Below are 22,076 nucleotides of genomic sequence, written 5' to 3' on the forward strand. Positions count from 1 at the left end.
CTAGAACCAAACAGATATCAACACTAGAACCAAATAGATATCAACACTGTGAGACTAGAACCAAACAGATATCAACACTAGGAGACTAGAACCAAACAGATATCAACACTAGGAGACTAGAACCAAACAGATATCAACACTAGAACCAAACAGATATCAACACTGGGAGACTAGAACCAAACAGATATCAACACTGGGAGACTAGAATCAAACAGATATCAACACTGGGAGACTAGAACCAAACAGATATCAACACTGGGAGACTAGAATCAAACAGATATCAACACTGGGAGACTAGAATCAAACAGATATCAACACTGGGAGACTAGAATCAAACAGATATCAACACTGGGAGACTAGAATCAAACAGATATCAACACTGGGAGACTAGAACCAAACCGATATTAACACTGGGAGACTAGAACCAAACAGATATCAACACTAGAACCAAATAGATATCAACACTGTGAGACTAGAACCAAACAGATATCAACACTAGGAGACTAGAACCAAACAGATATCAACACTAGGAGACTAGAACCAAATAGATATCAACACTAGGTGACTAGAATCAAACAGATATCAACACTAGGAGACTAGAATCAAACAGATATCAAGACTAGGAGACTAGAATCAAACAGGCATCAACACTAGGAGACTAGAATCAAACAGATATTAACACTGGGAGACTAGAACCAAACAGATATCAACACTAGAACCAAATAGATATCAACACTGTGAGACTAGAACCAAACAGATATCAACACTAGGAGACTAGAACCAAACAGATATCAACACTAGAACCAAACAGATATCAACACTGGGAGACTAGAACCAAACAGATATCAACACTGGGAGACTAGAATCAAACAGATATCAACACTGGGAGACTAGAACCAAACAGATATCAACACTAGAACCAAATAGATATCAACACTGTGAGACTAGAACCAAACAGATATCAACACTAGGAGACTAGAACCAAACAGATATCAACACTGGGAGACTAGAATCAAACAGATATCAACACTAGGAGACTAGAATCAAACAGATATCAACACTAGGAGACTAGAATCAAACAGATATCAACACTAGAACCAAACAGAAATCAACACTGGGAGACTAGAACCAAACAGATATTAACACTGGGGGACTAGAACCAAACAGATATCAACACTAGAACCAAACAGATATCAACACTAGAACCAAACAGATATCAACACTGGGAGACTAGAACCAAACAGATATTAACACTGGGAGACTAGAACCAAACAGATATCAACACTAGAACTAAACAGATATCAACACTGGGAGACTAGAACCAAACAGATATCAACACTGGGAGACTAGAACCAAACAGATATCAACACTAGAACCAAATAGATATCAACACTGTGAGACTAGAACCAAACAGATATCAACACTAGGAGACTAGAACCAAACAGATATCAACACTAGGAGACTAGAACCAAACAGATATCAACACTAGAACCAAACAGATATCAACACTGGGAGACTAGAACCAAACAGATATCAACACTGGGAGACTAGAATCAAACAGATATCAACACTGGGAGACTAGAACCAAACAGATATCAACACTGGGAGACTAGAATCAAACAGATATCAACACTGGGAGACTAGAATCAAACAGATATCAACACTGGGAGACTAGAACCAAACAGATATCAACACTAGAACCAAATAGATATCAACACTGTGAGACTAGAACCAAACAGATATCAACACTAGGAGACTAGAACCAAACAGATATCAACACTAGAACCAAACAGATATCAACACTGGGAGACTAGAACCAAACAGATATCAACACTGGGAGACTAGAATCAAACAGATATCAAGACTAGGAGACTAGAATCAAACAGGCATCAACACTAGGAGACTAGAATCAAACAGATATTAACACTGGGAGACTAGAACCAAACAGATATTAACACTGGGAGACTAGAACCAAACAGATATCAACACTAGAACCAAACAGATATCAACACTGGGAGACTAGAACCAAACAGATATCAACACTGGGAGACTAGAATCAAACAGATATCAACACTGGGAGACTAGAACCAAACAGATATTAACACTGGGAGACTAGAACCAAACAGATATCAACACTAGAACCAAATAGATATCAACACTGTGAGACTAGAACCAAACAGATATCAACACTAGGAGACTAGAACCAAACAGATATCAACACTAGGAGACTAGAACCAAATAGATATCAACACTAGGTGACTAGAATCAAACAGATATCAACACTAGGAGACTAGAATCAAACAGACATCAACACTAGGAGACTAGAATCAAACAGATATCAACACTAGGAGACTAGAATCAAACAGATATCAACACTAGGAGACTAGAATCAAATAGATATCAACACTAGAACCAAACAGATATCATCACTAGGAGACTAGAATCAAACAGATATCAACACTGGGAGACTAGAATCAAACAGATATCAACACTGGGAGACTAGAATCAAACAGATATCAACACTAGAACCAAACAGATATCAACACTGGGAGACTAGAACCAAACAGATATCAACACTAGAACCAAACAGATATCAACACTGGGAGACTAGAACCAAACAGATATCAACACTGTGAGACTAGAACCAAACAGATATCAACACTGGGAGACTAGAACCAAACAGATATCAACACTAGAACCAAATAGATATCAACACTAGGAGACTAGAACCAAACAGATATCAACACTAGGAGACTAGAACCAAACAGATATCAACACTAGAACCAAACAGATATCAACACTGGGAGACATGAACCAAACAGATATCAACACTGGGAGACTAGAATCAAACAGATATCAACACTAGGAGACTAGAATCAAACAGATATCAACAAGTCAAATAGATATCAACACTAGGTGACTAGAATCAAACAGATATCAACACTAGGAGACTAGAATCAAACAGATATCAAGACTAGGAGACTAGAATCAAACAGGCATCAACACTAGGAGACTAGAATCAAACAGATATTAACACTGGGAGACTAGAACCAAACAGATATCAACACTAGAACCAAATAGATATCAACACTGTGAGACTAGAACCAAACAGATATCAACACTAGGAGACTAGAACCAAACAGATATCAACACTAGAACCAAACAGATATCAACACTGGGAGACTAGAACCAAACAGATATCAACACTGGGAGACTAGAATCAAACAGATATCAACACTGGGAGACTAGAACCAAACAGATATTAACACTGGGAGACTAGAACCAAACAGATATCAACACTAGAACCAAATAGATATCAACACTGTGAGACTAGAACCAAACAGATATCAACACTAGGAGACTAGAACCAAACAGATATCAACACTAGGAGACTAGAACCAAATAGATATCAACACTAGGTGACTAGAATCAAACAGATATCAACACTAGGAGACTAGAATCAAACAGACATCAACACTAGGAGACTAGAATCAAACAGATATCAACACTAGGAGACTAGAATCAAACAGATATCAACACTAGGAGACTAGAATCAAATAGATATCAACACTAGAACCAAACAGATATCAACACTAGGAGACTAGAATCAAACAGATATCAACACTAGGAGACTAGAATCAAATAGATATCAACACTGGGAGACTAGAACCAAACAGATATCATCACTAGGAGACTAGAATCAAACAGATATCAACACTGGGAGACTAGAATCAAACAGATATCAACACTGGGAGACTAGAATCAAACAGATATCAACACTAGAACCAAACAGATATCAACACTGGGAGACTAGAACCAAACAGATATCAACACTAGAACCAAACAGATATCAACACTGGGAGACTAGAACCAAACAGATATCAACACTGTGAGACTAGAACCAAACAGATATCAACACTGGGAGACTAGAACCAAACAGATATCAACACTAGAACCAAATAGATATCAACACTGTGAGACTAGAACCAAACAGATATCAACACTAGGAGACTAGAACCAAACAGATATCAACACTAGGAGACTAGAACCAAACAGATATCAACACTAGAACCAAACAGATATCAACACTGGGAGACTAGAACCAAACAGATATCAACACTGGGAGACTAGAATCAAACAGATATCAACACTAGGAGACTAGAATCAAACAGATATCAACAAGTCAAACAGATATCAACACTGGGAGACTAGAACCAAACAGATATCAACACTAGAACCAAATAGATATCAACACTAGGAGACTAGAATCAAACAGATATTAACACTGGGAGACTAGAACCAAACAGATATCAACACTAGAACCAAACAGATATCAACACTAGGAGACTAGAACCAAACAGATATCAACACTAGGAGACTAGAACCAAACAGATATCAACACTAGAACCAAACAGATATCAACACTGGGAGACTAGAACCAAACAGATATCAACACTGGGAGACTAGAATCAAACAGATATCAACACTGGGAGACTAGAATCAAACAGATATCAACACTGGGAGACTAGAACCAAACAGATATTAACACTGGGAGACTAGAACCAAACAGATATCAACACTAGAACCAAATAGATATCAACACTGGGAGACTAGAATCAAACAGATATCAACACTAGGAGACTAGAATCAAACATATATCAACACTAGGAGACTAGAATCAAACAGATATCTACACTAGAACCAAACAGATATCAACACTAGAAGACTAGAACCAAACAGATATCAACACTAGAACCAAATAGATATCAACACTGGGAGACTAGAACCAAACAGATATCAACACTAGGAGACTAGAATCAAACAGATATCAACACTAGGAGACTAGAATCAAACAGATATCAACACTAGAAGACTAGAACCAAACAGATATCAACACTAGAACCAAACAGATATCAACACTAGAAGACTAGAACCAAACAGATATCAACACTAGGAGATTAGAATCAAACAGATATCAACACTAGAAGACTAGAACCAAACAGATATCAACACTAGAACCAAACAGATATCAACACTAGAAGACTAGAACCAAACAGATATCAACACTAGAACCAAACAGATATCAACACTAGAAGACTAGAACCAAACAGATATCAACACTAGAACCAAATAGATATCAACACTGGGAGACTAGAACCAAACAGATATTAACACTAGGAGACTAGAATCAAACAGATATCAACACTAGGAGACTAGAATCAAACAGATATCAACACTAGAAGACTAGAACCAAACAGATATCAACAATGGAAGACTAGAACCAAACAGATATCAACAATGGAAGACTAGAACTAAGCAGACATCAAAACTTGGAATCTAAAAGGACATTGAGATTGTAGCACATTGACATCACAGGCCAGAAAGTACACTAGATAGTCGTGTGGGCACCTCTATAACTCTTTCCTTCATTCTCTGTGTGTGAGAGTAGTATGTACAGTGTAGAGAGATTATGACTGTGTGTAGACTCAAGAGGAGCTGTCTAAGGAGATGAGAGAGGTGTTGTAGAGAGAATGAGTGAAAAGAAAAGATGTTTGTAAAGAGGAGGTGTGAGAGTAAATGAGAGGAGATAGGTATAGAGCAGTGTTTCTCAAACTGTGTGCCGCGGCACACTAGTGTGCCGCCGAAGATTTGCAGGTGTGCCGCGGGAGTTTTCAGAAAGCCACAAGTGCAGCGTTACACAATCTGCCTACTAGTAAATTTATTTTTTTTTACGTTGCGATGACATCCCCATTTGCAATGACCAGTAATAGTAGTGGGTCGCTCCATATTGACGGAAAGGGTTGTTAGCTCTTCAGGTTATGGCCGTTATGGCATTGTCCACTATACAAATATTATTATAATGACTCAAATGTAGGCCGCCTTAGCAGACTCACGTCAGTTCTTGAATTGGTTACGATAATAATGTGATAGTAAATGTTATTGTTTTGTCAGCCCCGTCCTGTTAGTGTAACCCAGTAACCCACAATGCTGGCATGTTGAAAGAATGTGCTCATTAACAGATAGGGGGGGGGGAGTAATTGAATTCCTTTTAAGCCTATATATATGGACGATCTAACTTGAATAAACCAGCATTTAAACTTTAAACAGACAAGCAAGTGTTTGTTAGTCTGTACTAGCCTACTATTACAAATAATAAGCGATGCGTTTCATGTAAATTGTTTAGGTGAATTTTAATAATAACAAATTATCAATAAGCATTATTCATTGTTATCCATGGAGAAATACGTTAGCAAGAATGAAACTGCGCAAGCGTTAAATGAAAAGCAAGGAACCAAACGAAGGTACAAAGAAGATTACATCGGATATGGTTTCATATCTTCAGGGAACTGAAGATGCTCCATTGCCATTCTATCTGATCTGCAATGCAACTCTGTCGAATGAGGCGCTTGTTCCAAGCAAATTGAAGAGACACATGGAAACAAAACATCCAGCTGTAAAAGCGCAACCGAAGGAATACTTTGAAAACATCAGGGCTCAACAAAATAAACAAGCTAAGAAACTTACGAACTACCTAAAGCTGCCAGAAAAGGGATTAATTGCAAGTTATAATATAGCTCAGTTATTAGCAAAACGCAAGAAAGCACACACAGAGGCTGAATCAGTCATTGCACCAGCTTTAGCAATAGTTGTTGAAACTATTCTTGGACCCGATGCCGCCGAAAAAATTAAAAAAGTTCCTTTGTCAAATAATACTATCTCGCGCAGAATTGAAGACTTATCGTCAGATTTACAAGATCAAATCTGCGAACACTTCGACGTGACTGACGATGAAGTGTCTCTGCTGTGGTCTCTTCAAGTTGATGAATCCACAGACGTTAGCGACAAAGCCCAGCTGCTAGCTTTTATTCGGTTCATAAAGAATGAAAAATGTGTCAACGAATTCTTATTTTACAAAGACTTACCAACTACGACCAAAGGCGAAGATATTTTCAAAGTGGTGAACGAAAACATTTTGCTATTCAAACTACAGTGGAGAAACTGTGTCAGCGTTTGCATCGATGGCTGTCCTTCCATGCAGGGAAATAGAAAGGGATTCGTCACTCTTGTACGTCAAGAAAATCCAAATGTATTAGTTGTTCACTGCATGATTCACAGAGAAGCTCTTGCCTTCAAATCTTTGCCGAAAAATTTGATGTCTGTTCTGGATCAAGTGATTGAAGTTGTAAACTTCATCATATCTCGACTGCTTGCATCCTGACGTTTCTCTCAGCTCTGTGAAGCAATGGATTCAGACTACAAATGTCTTCTGTATCATACCAACGTTCGTTGGCTCTCCAGGGGAAAAGTGTTAAAACGTGTCGTCCAACTCAAGACCGAGTTGATCTCATTCTTGGAGGCTGAAAAGAAAAGACTTTGGATTTTCAATTCATGACGAGATCTGGTGGGTTAAGGTGACATTTCTCTCTGATTTATTTGATAAATTAAATTCATTGAATTTAAGTCTTCAAGGACCATCGGAAACCATCATCACTGCATCCTCAAAACTGAAGTCATTTGGGGAAAAATTGTCTTTGTGGCAAAGTAAGATATCGAAAGGAGTCTTCGACTGCTTTCCTACTTACAATGAATGTGCTTCAAATGAAGAAATCACCCCCGAAATTCTGGACACTTTGACACACCTGCAGTCAGCATTGCAGCATTACTTTCCAACAATTGGAAGTAATGAATATGGATGGGTCAGCTATCCATTTGGAAACAATGAAGCTACAAATCTGACAACTGAAGAAGCAGAACAGCTCATAGATTTAAAAAACGATGCAGTTCTTAAGTTTTGCCGAGAAAAGCCTGGATGTCTTTTGGATTTCAATCAACAAGTTATATCCTGCAATCAGTTTAAAAGCAATCAAAATAATTCTTCCACTTGCATCTTCATGGTTTTGTGAGTTTGGATTTTCAGCACTGACTGAAATCAAGTCTAAGAAAAGAGAAAGACTTCTTACAATAGACGATGAAATGCGAATTTGTTTGTCGGCTCTGGAGTCTCGATTAGATCGAATTTGCTCTCAAAAACAGGCACACCCTTCACATTAAATGTGATACTTAAAAACGGGTAAAATCTTTTTTCTTTTTTATTATAAAACAACTGTTGCTCTTCGTGGTGTGCCGCGAAATTTTTGTAGTTTTTTTACTGTGCCGCCAGACAAAAAAGTTTGAGAAACACTGGTATAGAGGCAAGAGGAAGAAGAGGAAGTAGGTATAGAGGGGAGAGGAGGTAGGTATAGAGGAGAGAGGAGACAGGTACAGAAAGAAGAGGAAGTAAGTATAGAGAGGAGAGGAGATAGGTATAGAGAGGAGAGGAGGTATGTATAGAGAGAAATGGACGTGAGTGAATAGATGTGAAGAGGCTACCCAGAGATGAGGCACAGAAAGAGTGGAGGTGTGTATAGAGAGGAAAACCTGTGAGCTGTTAGTGTGGTCACCTCACTTTAAAAGTTTTTTTTTTTATTTAAAGAAATAATAAAAACCATTTCATTTTGGTGAACTTCATAATGAAGATACACAAAGGGGACACACATAAAGAGGACACACACAAAGGGGACACACACAAAGAGGACACACACAAAGAGGACACACACAAAGAGGACACACACAAAGAGGACACACAAAAGGGACACACATAAAGAGGACACACACAAAGAGGACACACGCAAAGAGGACACACACAAAGGGGACACACAAAGGGGACACACACAAAGAGGACACATACACACGTCATCCGACAAACATTAAATGTATACGTGAATTGTAAGAGAAATATATGCATTTTTCAACAATTGTTCAGATATTCTTCAGGAATTTAATTATTAAACTCAGTTCCTTTTTGATTAAATACCAACTGAAGGGTAGCTTGAATTTTATTTCATTACTGTAACTGTCAACTTAAGTCTAGGTCGCAATACTATATGTTAGGAGCCAAGACATCCAGCACTCCGCTTTCCACTACTTCCCGAGCAATTTCAACAGCATTTTCACATAAGCTTGCTTATCAACACCCTTCATGCGACAGCATTTAAAGGTCATGTCAGCGTGCTTATGTTAGTGTCAAGAGACTCACCTCCGATTCTGGCATTGTAAGCCACGCCAAGGCCACAGACATTGTTGTCAGCGTGGGCCGCAACTTCCCCGGCACAACGAGTCCCATGTCTGAAATCAAATAATACCAACAATAACAAGACTGTCAACATAGGCTTCTAGAGACATCCAAAAGTAAAGCTCTACATTAAATGAATAGACGCACTTGCCTTTACAATTCTTCAACTATCGTTTGTGGTGGCAAGTCTCCGACAGAATATTCTCAAGTTTTATAAAGTTATAAGAACTAATATAGTATATAAAGTTACAAGAACTAATATAGACTCTGTGTACAGTCACAAAACGTAATATATGTAAGCATGACTTCTCCACTATAGCCATTTCATGTTAACCTAGTGCAAATAATGTCAAATCATGTGTGAACTGAGGCATGTGTAAAGTTAAGTAAATTTCCTCTCTCAGAGCTTGCATACATTCTGTGGCCCACGGTGAACGAGGCTGTCAACGACTTTACTTTTCCCCAACTAATGTCAGGTACCCATTAAAGCTGAGTGGATTGAGAGACATGTCAGGTACCCATTAAAGCTGGGTGGATTGAGAGACATGTCAGGTACCCATTAAAGCTGAGTGGATTGAGAGACATGTCAGGTACCCATTAAAGCTGGGTGGATTGAGAGACATGTCAGGTACCCATTAAAGCTGGGTGGATTGAGAGACATGTCGGGTACCCATTAAAGCTGAGTGGATTGAGAGACATGTCAGGTACCCATTAAAGCTGAGTGGATTGAGAGACATGTCAGGTACCCATTAAAGCTGGGTGGATTGAGAGACATGTCAGGTACCCATTAAAGCTGGGTGGATTGAGAGACATGTCAGGTACCCATTAAAGCTGAGTGGATTGAGAGACATGTCAGGTACCCATTAAAGCTGGGTGGATTGAGAGACATGTCAGGTACCCATTAAAGCTGGGTGGATTGAGAGACATGTCAGGTACCCATTAAAGCTGAGTGGATTGAGAGACATGTCAGGTACCCATTAAAGCTGAGTGGATTGAGAGACATGTCAGGTACCCATTAAAGCTGAGTGGATTGAGAGACATGTCGGGTACCCATTAAAGCTGAGTGGATTGAGAGACATGTCAGGTACCCATTAAAGCTGGGTGGATTGAGAGACATGTCAGGTACCCATTAAAGCTGGGTGGATTGAGAGACATGTCAGGTACCCATTAAAGCTGGGTGGATTGAGAGACATGTCAGGTACCCATTAAAGCTGAGTGGATTGAGAGACATGTCAGGTACCCATTAAAGCTGAGTGGATTGAGAGACATGTCGGGTACCCATTAAAGCTGGGTGGATTGAGAGACATGTCAGGTACCCATTAAAGCTGGGTGGATTGAGAGACATGTCGGGTACCCATTAAAGCTGGGTGGATTGAGAGACATGTCAGGTACCCATTAAAGCTGAGTGGATTGAGAGACATGTCAGGTACCCATTAAAGCTGGGTGGATTGAGAGACATGTCAGGTACCCATTAAAGCTGAGTGGATTGAGAGACATGTCAGGTACCCATTAAAGCTGAGTGGATTGAGAGACATGTCAGGTAACCATTAAAGCTGGGTGGATTGAGAGACATGTCAGGTACCCATTAAAGCTGGGTGGATTGAGAGACGCCCAGAGATCCAGAAATTAAAATCACAGTCTTCACCAGGATTCGAATCCGGGACCCCCGGTTCGGAAGCCAAGCGCTTTGCCACTCAGCCACCGCGCCTCTAATTGTGCACAGCTCTAAGCATATATAGATAACACAATGGCTGCATATAATGTTACTTAAGTGAAGGTTTAAAAACCACGTGCATAAATTAGAGGTCAACAAGTGCCCTATGTGTACCCCATGTGTAATTGTACTAAAGAAACCCAAGTAAGAAATGATAGTACTAGTTGGAAAGATGTAACTTAATCATAATGTAATTCTTATCTTCTTATCTTATCTTAAAATAATTATTATGTCTACATTTCAAAGTGTTATCATAGTCACTCCTGTTAATTAAGAGACACTCTGTCATCTGTTTTCCTGGCTGATTCAGGCAACCTGTTTTATGCTCTAACGGTTATATCAAGGAGGAAAAAAAAAAGTGTAAGCTAAAATGTAATTATCTCGAGATGTTAAAAGTTCGTATATATTTCAGTAGCCAGACATGGGATTCATTGCAAATCAATGTACCATTACAGAATACTAGTGGAAGATTTCAGAGATACCAGAGCAGAAGACATCAGGAATATATTCTAATGGTTAAAAAAATTGTTTTCACGTCTGCTCACTACTCATAGGTGGCCAGGAGCCAGCACAAGTTTCCAGTCTAACTAACCAAACCAACTAGGATCATGTGTAGCCTAGGACCAGCGCAAGTTGCCTACCAAATGACCACGACAACTATCATAAATTAAATATTAAACGACCAACACGCTTCCCCATCTCTTTAGTCCCAGACTAAAACTGATTAAATGGCAAATAGTCTCCGGCAAGTTGACCCATCGACCAGTGGGATGGGTTGGACTTGGACAAGTCCCACAGCTCGATACAATGTCTTGACTTTTTTTTTAAACCGTTTTGTCTCAGCAAGGGAAGATAACCAAGTCAATAAACAATCATTTTTTTTTAGCAAGGGAAAGTAGGAACAAGTTAAACAAGGGCATTGGAAGCCGATTGGTAACAGCACTTACATAGCAGATAGACATCAATAGTGTAGTTTTAGACAGCGTATTAGTGAGGGAAAGACAATGTTAGTAATACTTTCTATGAGCCTCAAAGTCTTACACTATTTCTAGTGCACTCATTTTGCTCGCATCATCAAGACTTTATGTTTAACATTACGAGATTCACTACCACTTTAATAATGACAACCATTTTAGGATCAACCTCAACACTACAGACATTGCACTACGGTGTACCAATGCAAAATCAAATAGTTCACATTTCAGTATAATGGCTATTTCTTCTATCTATAACTACACTTTTCTGTACAATGGCTATTTCTTCTATCTATAACTACACTTCAGTACAATTCTGTACAATTTCTTCTATCTATAACTACACTTCAGTACAATGGTTATTTCTTCTATACATTTCAGTATCTATAACTAGACATGTCAGTGCAATGGTCGTTTCCATTATCTAATACTACACATGTCAGTGCAATGGTTCTTTCAGATCTTCCTTTTCTCCCTTAAACTTCACGAGACCAACAGAATTGAATTCTGTGCCACTGGCCACAGTCACACGAACTGGATGAAGAAACACAACAAAAATAGGGCAAAAAAAAGGGGGGGGGGGAGCTGTGTCTTGAGGCTTCAAACCTTTACTCCTTGAGGAGAAATAAGTATCATTGTCTTGTATATATATATATATATATATATATATATATATATATATATATATATATATATATATACACATCTGTTAACATAAGCGAAAATAAAAAGTTTTTAGCAGAAGGTAGTCCTAGACAGTGAAAAAACTAAGTCTTTTAAGAAAACAAAGATCTACGAGGCTACATTATATACAACACATTGTACAGAAACATTTTCAGAAAACAATGCTCTATGAGGCTATACAATACAACATAATGTAGCCTACAGATTGACAGATTGCAGACTCCAGGCTTACACGTTGTAGTAGTCCCTTAGCTTTGCTTCAATCATCTCGTGCAAACCCAAACATGTTTGTTTATTTTATTTCTTTGAGTATTTGTATTTCTATTCCAATCCATCAAAACCTGGCGCGGAATGAGAATTTCTTGGACTATCAGTTGAAAATGTAGAATTCAAGCGACGTAAAATTAAAATTCAATTTCTTTTTTTGATTGGCTCGCATTCATATGTAGTGGCCACAGAAACATACCCTTTTGTTCTTTTCTAGTGGCCACAGAGACATACCCTTTTGTTCTTTTCTAGTGGCTACAGAGACATACCCTTTTGTTCTTTTCTAGTGGCCACAGAGATATACCCTTTTGTTCTTTTCTAGTGGCCACAGAGACATACCCTTTTGTTCTTTTCTTGTAACCACAGAGACATACCCTTTTGTTCTATTTCTTGTAACCACAGAGACATACCCTTTTGTTCTTTTCTTGTAACCACAGAGACATACCCTTTTGTTCTTTTCTAGTGGCCACAGAGACATACCCTTTTGTTCTTTTCTAGTGGCCACAGAGACATACCCTTTTGTTCTTTTCTTGTAACCACAGAGACATACCCTTTTGTTCTTTTCTAGTGGCCACAGAGACATACCCTTTTGTTCTTTTCTTGTAACCACAGAGACATACCCTTTTGTTCTTTTCTAGTGGCCACAGAGACATACCCTTTTGTTCTATTTCTTGTAACCACAGAGACATACCCTTTTGTTCTTTTCTTGTAACCACAGAGACATACCCTTTTGTTCTTTTCTAGTGGCCACAGAGACATACCCTTTTGTTCTTTTCTAGTGGCCACAGAGACCTACCCTTTTGTTCTTTTCTTGTAACCACAGAGACATACCCTTTTGTTCTTTTCTAGTGGCCACAGAGACATACCCTTTTGTTCTTTTCTTGTAACCACAGAGACATACCCTTTTGTTCTTTTCTAGTGGCCACAGAGACATACCCTTTTGTTCTTTTCTTGTAACCACAGAGACATACCCTTTTGTTCTTTTCTAGTGGCCACAGAGACATACCCTTTTGTTCTTTTCTAGTGGCCACAGAGACATACCCTTTTGTTCTTTTCTTGTAACCACAGAGACATACCCTTTTGTTCTTTTATAGTGGCCACAGAGACATACCCTTTTGTTCTTTTCTAGTGGCCACAGAGACATACCCTTTTGTTCTTTTCTAGTGACCACAGAGACATACCCTTTTGTTCTTTTCTAGTGGCCACAGAGACATACCCTTTTGTTCTTTTCTAGTGACCACAGAGACATACCCTTTTGTTCTTTTCTAGTGGCCACAGAGACATACCCTTTTGTTCTTTTCTAGTGGCCACAGAGACATACCCTTTTGTTCTTTTCTTGTAACCACAGAGACATACCCTTTTGTTCTTTTCTAGTGGCCACATAAACATATCTTTTTTTTTAATTTTGACCACTGGCACAGTTTTAGTTTGTTCACAATAGGCCACGCAAACATTTTTTTCCTACATATATCTATTTTCAATGTGTAACTTGAAATATTCCACCATGTTACTAGTTGCCATACCAACATCGCGCCTTTAAAAAAAAACAACCTAAGACTCTCTCATCTCTTGCTATTCATGAAGGTCGCCACATTGTAAGAAGTTAATAAAGGGAATGATCCCACGGATGTAGAATACCGTATTCTTTTTTCAAGGTGTATACTTTGTTAGAGTCGTACGCTTGGAGCATGCACAACGGTCAGTTAGTGACCATCCTAACTAAATAACGACAGAGCTGTCCTTAGCTGGGGAATCAATGTCCATCTTCGTCATTTAGCCCGCTCTTTGTCCCCACTTTCCTCTGACCAACGGTCATTCAGATAGTCTAGTCATCTATTTGTTTAGTCTCCCACAGTCCCACTATCATTAGGGCAGGATGGGCAAACAGTTTGTTCCAGCATGATGCTAACAATACATACATTCGACTGGTTGAGTTCCCCCCCCCTCCCACTCTCACAGGTCAGAGGTTTAAAGCTAATCCCAGCATGACCACAACAATATCCAGCGGTCATGAACTTAAAAGTTGTCTGAAACCATGGTCACGGATGAAGTATAGTCACCACAACGCATTGATTGAGTCACTGTGAATTGATACTTAATATAATAATTGTTATATACATCGAATATTCAGAGTCTACATTAAGAGTCTATACCCGAGTCTCGACATCCAGAGTCTACATTATAAGTTTATAACCGGGTCTCGACATCCAGAGTCTACATTATAAGTTTATAACCGGGTCTCGACATCCAGAGTCTACATTATAAGTTTATAACCGAGTCTCGACATCCAGAGTCTACATTATAAGTTTATACCCGGGTCTCAACATCCAGAGTTTACAATAAGAGTCTATACCAAAGTCTTGATATCAAACGGCTAGATCTGAGAAATGATATCCCAAGTAAAATATATACAAGTGCATGCAGTAGAAGAAACTGTTGCTATGTCACGCCAGATGGCGAAATGAAACATCCAATTAAGTAATGATATATACCAGCTCCTTCAGGCTGAAGGCTCGGCTGCCTAGCGCACACTCACCACAGAACATTCAAGTTTATTCATCAGATTGTAAAGAGATTGAATTCTTGAATGCTTGTAAAAAACTTGAACAAGATGGGAAACAGTAAAACATTTTCTAAAGAGATCATTAGAAACTAGTCCGACATCAAAGTGGGTAGCACTTACAAACAAACAAACACAAACACTGAAATCAAGTTTGCAAAAAAAAAAAAGTCCTTTTTTATAAATATCAACACTCAATCTTGATATTGATGCTAACTGTATTTGTAAGTCTAGTGATGAGTAGTAAAAAAAAAAAAAAGTAAAGTTCCCCTTTCAGATCTGTTTCTGTGGCCTACGTTTAACGAGGGTGTCATGCGGCCAGCTCAAAAGTCCTCCTACAGAGGACATAATGTCTTCTTACTGGTTCTGTGATGTTCAACTACAGGGTCCGTGATGTCTTACTACAGGTTCTGTGATGTCTTACTACATGTTCTGTGATGTTCAACTACATGTTCTGTGATGTCTTACTACATGTTCTGTGATGTCTTACTACATGTTCTGTGATGTCTTACTACATGTTCTGTGATGTCTTACTAGAGGGTCCGTGATGTCTTACTACATGTTCTGTGATGTCTTACTACATGTTCTGTGATGTCTTACTACATGTTCTGTGATGTCTTACTACATGTTCTGTGATGTCTTACTACATGTTCTGTGATGTCTTACTACAGGTTCTGCGATGTCTTACTACATGTTCTGCGATGTCTTACTACATGTTCTGTGATGTCTTACTACATGTTCTGTGATGTCTTACTACATGTTCTGTGATGTCTTACTACATGTTCTGTGATGTCTTACTACATGTTCTGTGATGTCTTACTACATGTTCTGTGATGTCTTACTACATGTTCTGTGATGTCTTACTACAGGTTCTGTGATGTCTTACTACATGTTCTGCGATGTCTTACTACATGTTCTGTGATGTCTTACTACATGTTCTGTGATGTCTTACTACATGTTCTGTGATGTCTTACTACAGGTTCCGTGATGTCACAGGATCTGTGAAGTCCTACTATATGAGCCCATATGTCCCACTACAGCAACTGTGAACTGCTACAGATGTATAAACTTAGGTTTCCTTATCGCAATGTCTAGCTGTGAACTGCTACAGATGTATAAACTTAGGTTTCCTTATCGCAATGTCTAGCTGTGAACTGCTACAGATGTATAAACTTAGGTTTCCTTATCGCAATGTCTAGCTGTGAACTAGATTCTATGGTTAGCCTCTAAGCCTAAGGTAAGTCATTATTAACCTAATTAATCTCTAACAAATACACACATAGTCTCTCTTTGATGATTTTCTAAAACTTGTACTGGCAACATTAAAAAGAAGTAACTTGGCCAAGTTATAGCTACATATGAGTTTTAAAACATTTTCCATAAACCGGCCATCGCCACAGCTATCTGTATTTATATTGAGAAATGCGTTAGGGCTTTAAACAATACAAACATAACCGATATTTTGAAGTAGAGGAGACCAAAGTAAGCAGTGTAGGGGTGGGACTAACAGAAGAAGCGGAGGGGGAAGTGGTATTCAGGTATATACAGACAATAAACAAGCTATACTACTTATTGAATAGTTCACAGATCTTGAATAAATTTGTAGAAAATCTAAAAATGTTTCACAATTTTCATTTAATGGTCCTCAATTTTTAGCGGCCCGCGAAAGGGGGTTAGACGCTATTAGTTGTGTGTGGTTTGTCTGTCCATCCGTCCCATTTAGATCACGTAAACTAAAAAGATATGGAAAATACGACATCATAATATTTTAGACCTTTCAAAGTTCTGATGCAACGGCTATTTTTTCTTTTCTGAAAGCGAAAAATTTAATTTTTAAAATCAGCTATGAATGCAGTTTATTCATAAAAATGTACCATTTTTACAGCTATTCACTATTAATAGTAACAAATACGGGAGGCTATTAAGTAAGGGAGATGACCATTTACCATATATAAGTAGAACATAATTTTAAACAACAATTAATAAGTAGTTTTTCATAGTATCGCGTGAACAGCAACGCAGCCACAGCTGAATGAAACACTTAACTAAAGGAAACTTTTTCTTTCTTTTACGAAAATGTCTTTTTATCTTGAGCCTTTGAATAAGAAATTGACCCTTTACAAAACAATTAGATCATTTAGATAATCATTATATGACATCATTTAGACCAGCTTCACATCTAACTTCACATTCTCTTTCACCTATTTCATGGTCTGCTGGGCCGTTGGGGCACCACACAATATCTGTCAACCTTCTTTCTCCATTCTTCTATGTCATTTGCCTTAGATAGAATTTCATTCCTATATTCTTTCTGAAAATATTGAAACCTATCTTTTTACCTGCTTGGGTGAACCACTTCGGGGTCTGATTTTGAGTTTGTGTTCCCACACAAACTGTCTTTGTAACCTTGTTTATTTATTATATCGTGATGAAAATTCTCATTCTTTTACTTACATGTAATTACACAGTTAAAACTTTTACAGTATGAACATAGATCCATACAATTTTTGTGAGATTGTTAGTAATTATAAAGTTTGTGTTTGAGTATTGGTCCAATGGAATAGCCAGACATTTACAGCGAGTAACAAATATAGCCCCTGTAATTTAGTCAGACCCACGTTCTCAAATACTAGACCTAATAGTTCTTTTGGCAGACATTCAAACTGTTCAACATAATTATGAAAAAAAAACAACAACACACCAACCAAAACAATATTTTCTTCTTTTTTTTCCCCCTGCTAACGTTATAGTAAAAAACATAACTCTGTCAAAGATTTTATTGATTGGAGTTATCTCCCCTGCTTAGTACTAAGATTTCCCTATCTCGGTATAACGGGAGCAAGTGTTTCTCTTTTAAATTGTGATATATATATATACTAAAGAGAGAGAGAGAAAGAGAGAGAGAGTGAGAGAGAGGGGGGGGGGAGTGGAGAAGAAAGCTAAAAAGACCAAAGATTTATTGAACCAGACATTATTGCAATGGCTACCACAAATGTAAGCTCTGGTAGAGAATTAACGACTCGGACAACAGGATTGGCTCGCTTTACACATTGACTGGACACATTTTTTGTTTTATGATTCCGCTGACCGCCATCGTGTTAAGTCTTAATATAGACGTGACGACATTACAGAGAGTACAAGACCAAACAGAGAGAAAGAGAGAGAGAGAGAAAGAGAGAGAGAGAGAAAGAGAGAGAGAGGGGCATTATATAACAAAATGGGGGAGGGGGGCAAAGGTTGGATTTTATCAGATCGAAGCAATGTCGACAGTTTAGTTCGGGGGGACGGTAAAACAGTTTAGTTTGTATATTTTATGTATTTTGTGTTAGCCATTGTGTTCCGCTCTACGTTCTCTTGCAGTCTGGGAGGTCATGAAGGGGCAAGGGATGACGTGACACAACCACTGACAGCCTACACTCATCCACCATGACATGTGGTGTAGCCAGGCCCATCACAATAACTGGACACTGACCACAACTGACACAAAGTACAAATCACACATTGATTTTATATCCCATATGTTTCAACATTAAATTATACTTTACGGTTTTGTTTCACTGAGTCCAAGCATTGAACTGTACAGTAGATTCATGAATGTAAGTAAACATGTCTAATAATGTCTTGTAAATGGCAAATTGAAAGAGAGAGAGAGAGAGAGAAAGAACGAGGGGAAAAGAGAGAGAGAGAGGACAGATAAAATAAGAGAGAGGGGATGACAGAATGAGACGAGAGAAAGAGGGTTAGGGAGAAAGAGAAAAGATGCAAACAGATCTTTAATGAATACAATTCAACAGTCTTTACAACATGTTTTGTTATTCAAATTGATTTTGATGAGGAAGACCCACTCTAGACTAAATATTCAAGATTAAGTTCAGAGGTCATCAGTACTCACCTGTTCTCATTGCTATAATCATACCGCGGCTGTGGGTCAGGATCGTGGCCATTCACGTCATAGCTAGCGTTAGGGTCCTGTAAAGAAATACAATGTCAGCGTTAGGGTCCTGTAAAGAAATACAATGTCAGCGTTAGGGTCCTGTAAAGAAATACAATGTCAGCGTTAGGGTCCTGTAAAGAAATACAATGTCAGCGTTAGGGTCCTGTAAAGAAATACAATGTCAGCGTTAGGGTCCTGTAAAGAAATACAATGTCAGCGTTAGGATCCTGTAAAGAAATACAATGTCAGCGTTAGGATCCTGTAAAGAAATACAATGTCAGCGTTAGGGTCCTGTAAAGAAATACAATGTCATACCCATGTTAGGAAGACGACACACGATGACAGTATATCTCTTATCCTATATACAATATGCTGAAATACACATGTAGATACATGTAACCAGCTTCTAACTATATCACATAGTTTTATAATCTACTCTGTTAACTCTGGAGTTTCTGAGTTATTTCTTCCTTTGAATTCAAGATGTAAATCTAGCAACTCTAAATTCAAGCGTAGCAGGGCGGGGAGGGGGGGGGGAGGTAGTAAATAAAATAAAAAAATTAGAACTAAATAAAATTCATTTAACACAAATCCTATTCTGAGTATTGAATTAAAAAATATCACAAACTTGAAATGTAGAATTAGTAAACACAGAGGATATTTAGATATAAAGTCGCAAAATTAATCATAAGAAATGAAAAGACCACAGTGATAGTGTTGAAACTAAGTACAATCCACAACTGACTTAACTACTTATCACCCTTTATTTGAAGTTTTTGGTCGAAGTTAGGGTTTAGAAACATCTAGAATCAGCTTAATGCAAAGTCTAGGTTGATTTGAGAGTTCAATTAGAAGTACCTGAGAATCCGCGTATTTCACGTGACTGTGAAGACAATACAATACCTAACTCTCTTCAAATAACATCGTGACATCTAGGTTTAGTTTTAGCGCCATCGGACTTTTATGAGCTATTTATAGCTCTACCACTAGCATTCTGTGGTTTAGAGAACAACTTCCGTTGTTATTAGTAACGCGTCTGATTGCGTGACATTGAACTGAAATATAAATTTGAATGGCAAAGCAAATGCACCAAATCATTGGCTCTACTTCTTGAAGTGTGTCTTCGTGTTTCGATTAAAACTTACATATTGATTTATAAAAACGATTTCTTCCTAAGAAGTTATTATCTTGCATTTAAAAAAAAAAACAACTAATTAGGTTATCTTTACGGAACATTTTTTAAAAGTGTTCTTACAATTTTAAATCCCGAAGGATCACTTACAATTGTGTGTCCCGGGTGTGATACTGTTAGCAAAGAAAGTGAGTACTATCAACATCTTACCTCACCACACCCCACCCCAACACTTGAACACAAAAATGAGGATCTCTTTCTGACATCATTGAAGGGTGAACGACACATTGTATGTACCTAAGATTTTTTTTTTTACTAACAGTGTGAACAAATTCAGCCATCAAGACCATGACCTGTCTCACTAGACAAATTGTATTCTAACTATACGTGGTAGTGTACAATTATCTACAGAATGGAGGTTCTAAGCCCCCGGTGGGCCTACATTAGATCATACTACGAATTACGAAAGGAAGCGTACAAATTATGCGTAGATATTGTGTACATGTGTTTGTAAGTGACTCCGGAAATTAGTTAAAACAGAAAATGTCTTTTTTTTTAAGTTTACAAAGGCTGTAGCTTTAAATGAATGTCGGGAGTAGCACTGATTTCAAAACACCTTTATTTTACACAGTGTTACTCGAGGAATACTCGAAACAATTTCCGATAACTCTTCTGCATCTTAGAAAAAAAAAAGATTTTCTGCCCCTGTGATTACTTATTTCTCCTTTATATCTTGTGGATGACTTCTGTGCGTGAGTTGCAGAAACAACAAGCTCAATATATGAGCTACAAGGATCCGAGCACATCAACATCTCGTGAGTAGAATAATGGATCAGCAAACCCATAACTTAAGGAAACTGCCCCATGTCCTCACCCATACAATATCTAGTATTCAGAAGGATGAGTTCAGCTTTAGTCTACCCACGGTCAGTTCCAATGGTTTCTAACGGTTGGCACGGGCTTGGCTAATGGCGGAAATTTCAGTGACATTAACTAGAACGAGGTCAAGCTACATTGATTGGTGACGCGCGAGATGTGAGGGGGGGGGGGCGAGTCAAGGGAAAGTCATTGTGTCTTAATTCCTGCCACAAAGAAACTCACTCTTTAGGCACATCTAGTCAAAACTACATTCATAGATTATACAATGTGAAATCTTATTTTCACATTAATTCTGCCAACAACAGATAAAAAACTTTTTAGTCACATCTAGTCAAAGTTACATTCATAGATTATACAATGTGAAATCTTATTTTCACAATAAAATTGTGAACAACACATAAAAACTCAATCTTTAGTCACATCTAGTCGAAGATACCTTCGTGCGTATAGACCTTACAATGTGGGATCTTATTTTCACATTAATTCTGCCGTGTCACCCGGAACGTCAAGCTTCTGTCTTAAACAACACATTTTCATTGTAGGTTATCAAGAGATTTAAGTATTGTCTAATTTGTTAAGTATACACGAGGTAAAGTATTAATAACTTCCAACACAAGTTGAACTCGATGTAGAGAAAGGTTGTAGCCCATGCCATTAAAAACTCGTTTCTGTCTAGTACCCAGTACACTTCAAAGAGAACTAAGTTGATTAACTTCGATTGGAAAAGGAAATGCCTAAATGGAAGATCATGTGTTGAACAGATTGCATTGTCGTTAATGTGTTCTCACGAACCGAGAGAAGACTAGTATTTGAAACACCA

At 38.1% G+C, this 22,076-nt stretch overlaps 1 protein-coding gene across 9 annotated transcripts in view; it reads right to left on the bottom strand.

Annotated features, from left to right (window-relative positions):
• LOC106059132 (furin-like) overlaps window positions 1-22,076 on the bottom strand; it is a 190,274-nt gene that overhangs the window by 26,005 nt on the left and 142,193 nt on the right. For all 9 annotated transcript variants that reach the window (XM_056004098.1, XM_056004097.1, XM_056004116.1 and 6 more), the window contains 2 exons: window positions 19,204-19,280; window positions 9,077-9,165 (listed from right to left, as the gene is read on the bottom strand). In XM_056004098.1, coding sequence (XP_055860073.1) covers window positions 9,077-9,165; window positions 19,204-19,280 — 166 coding nt within the window. The remainder of the gene's footprint in view (window positions 1-9,076; window positions 9,166-19,203; window positions 19,281-22,076) is intronic.

Source organism: Biomphalaria glabrata, chromosome 1 (genome assembly GCF_947242115.1).
Source record: "Biomphalaria glabrata chromosome 1, xgBioGlab47.1, whole genome shotgun sequence".
Lineage (NCBI taxonomy): Eukaryota > Metazoa > Mollusca > Gastropoda > Planorbidae > Biomphalaria > Biomphalaria glabrata.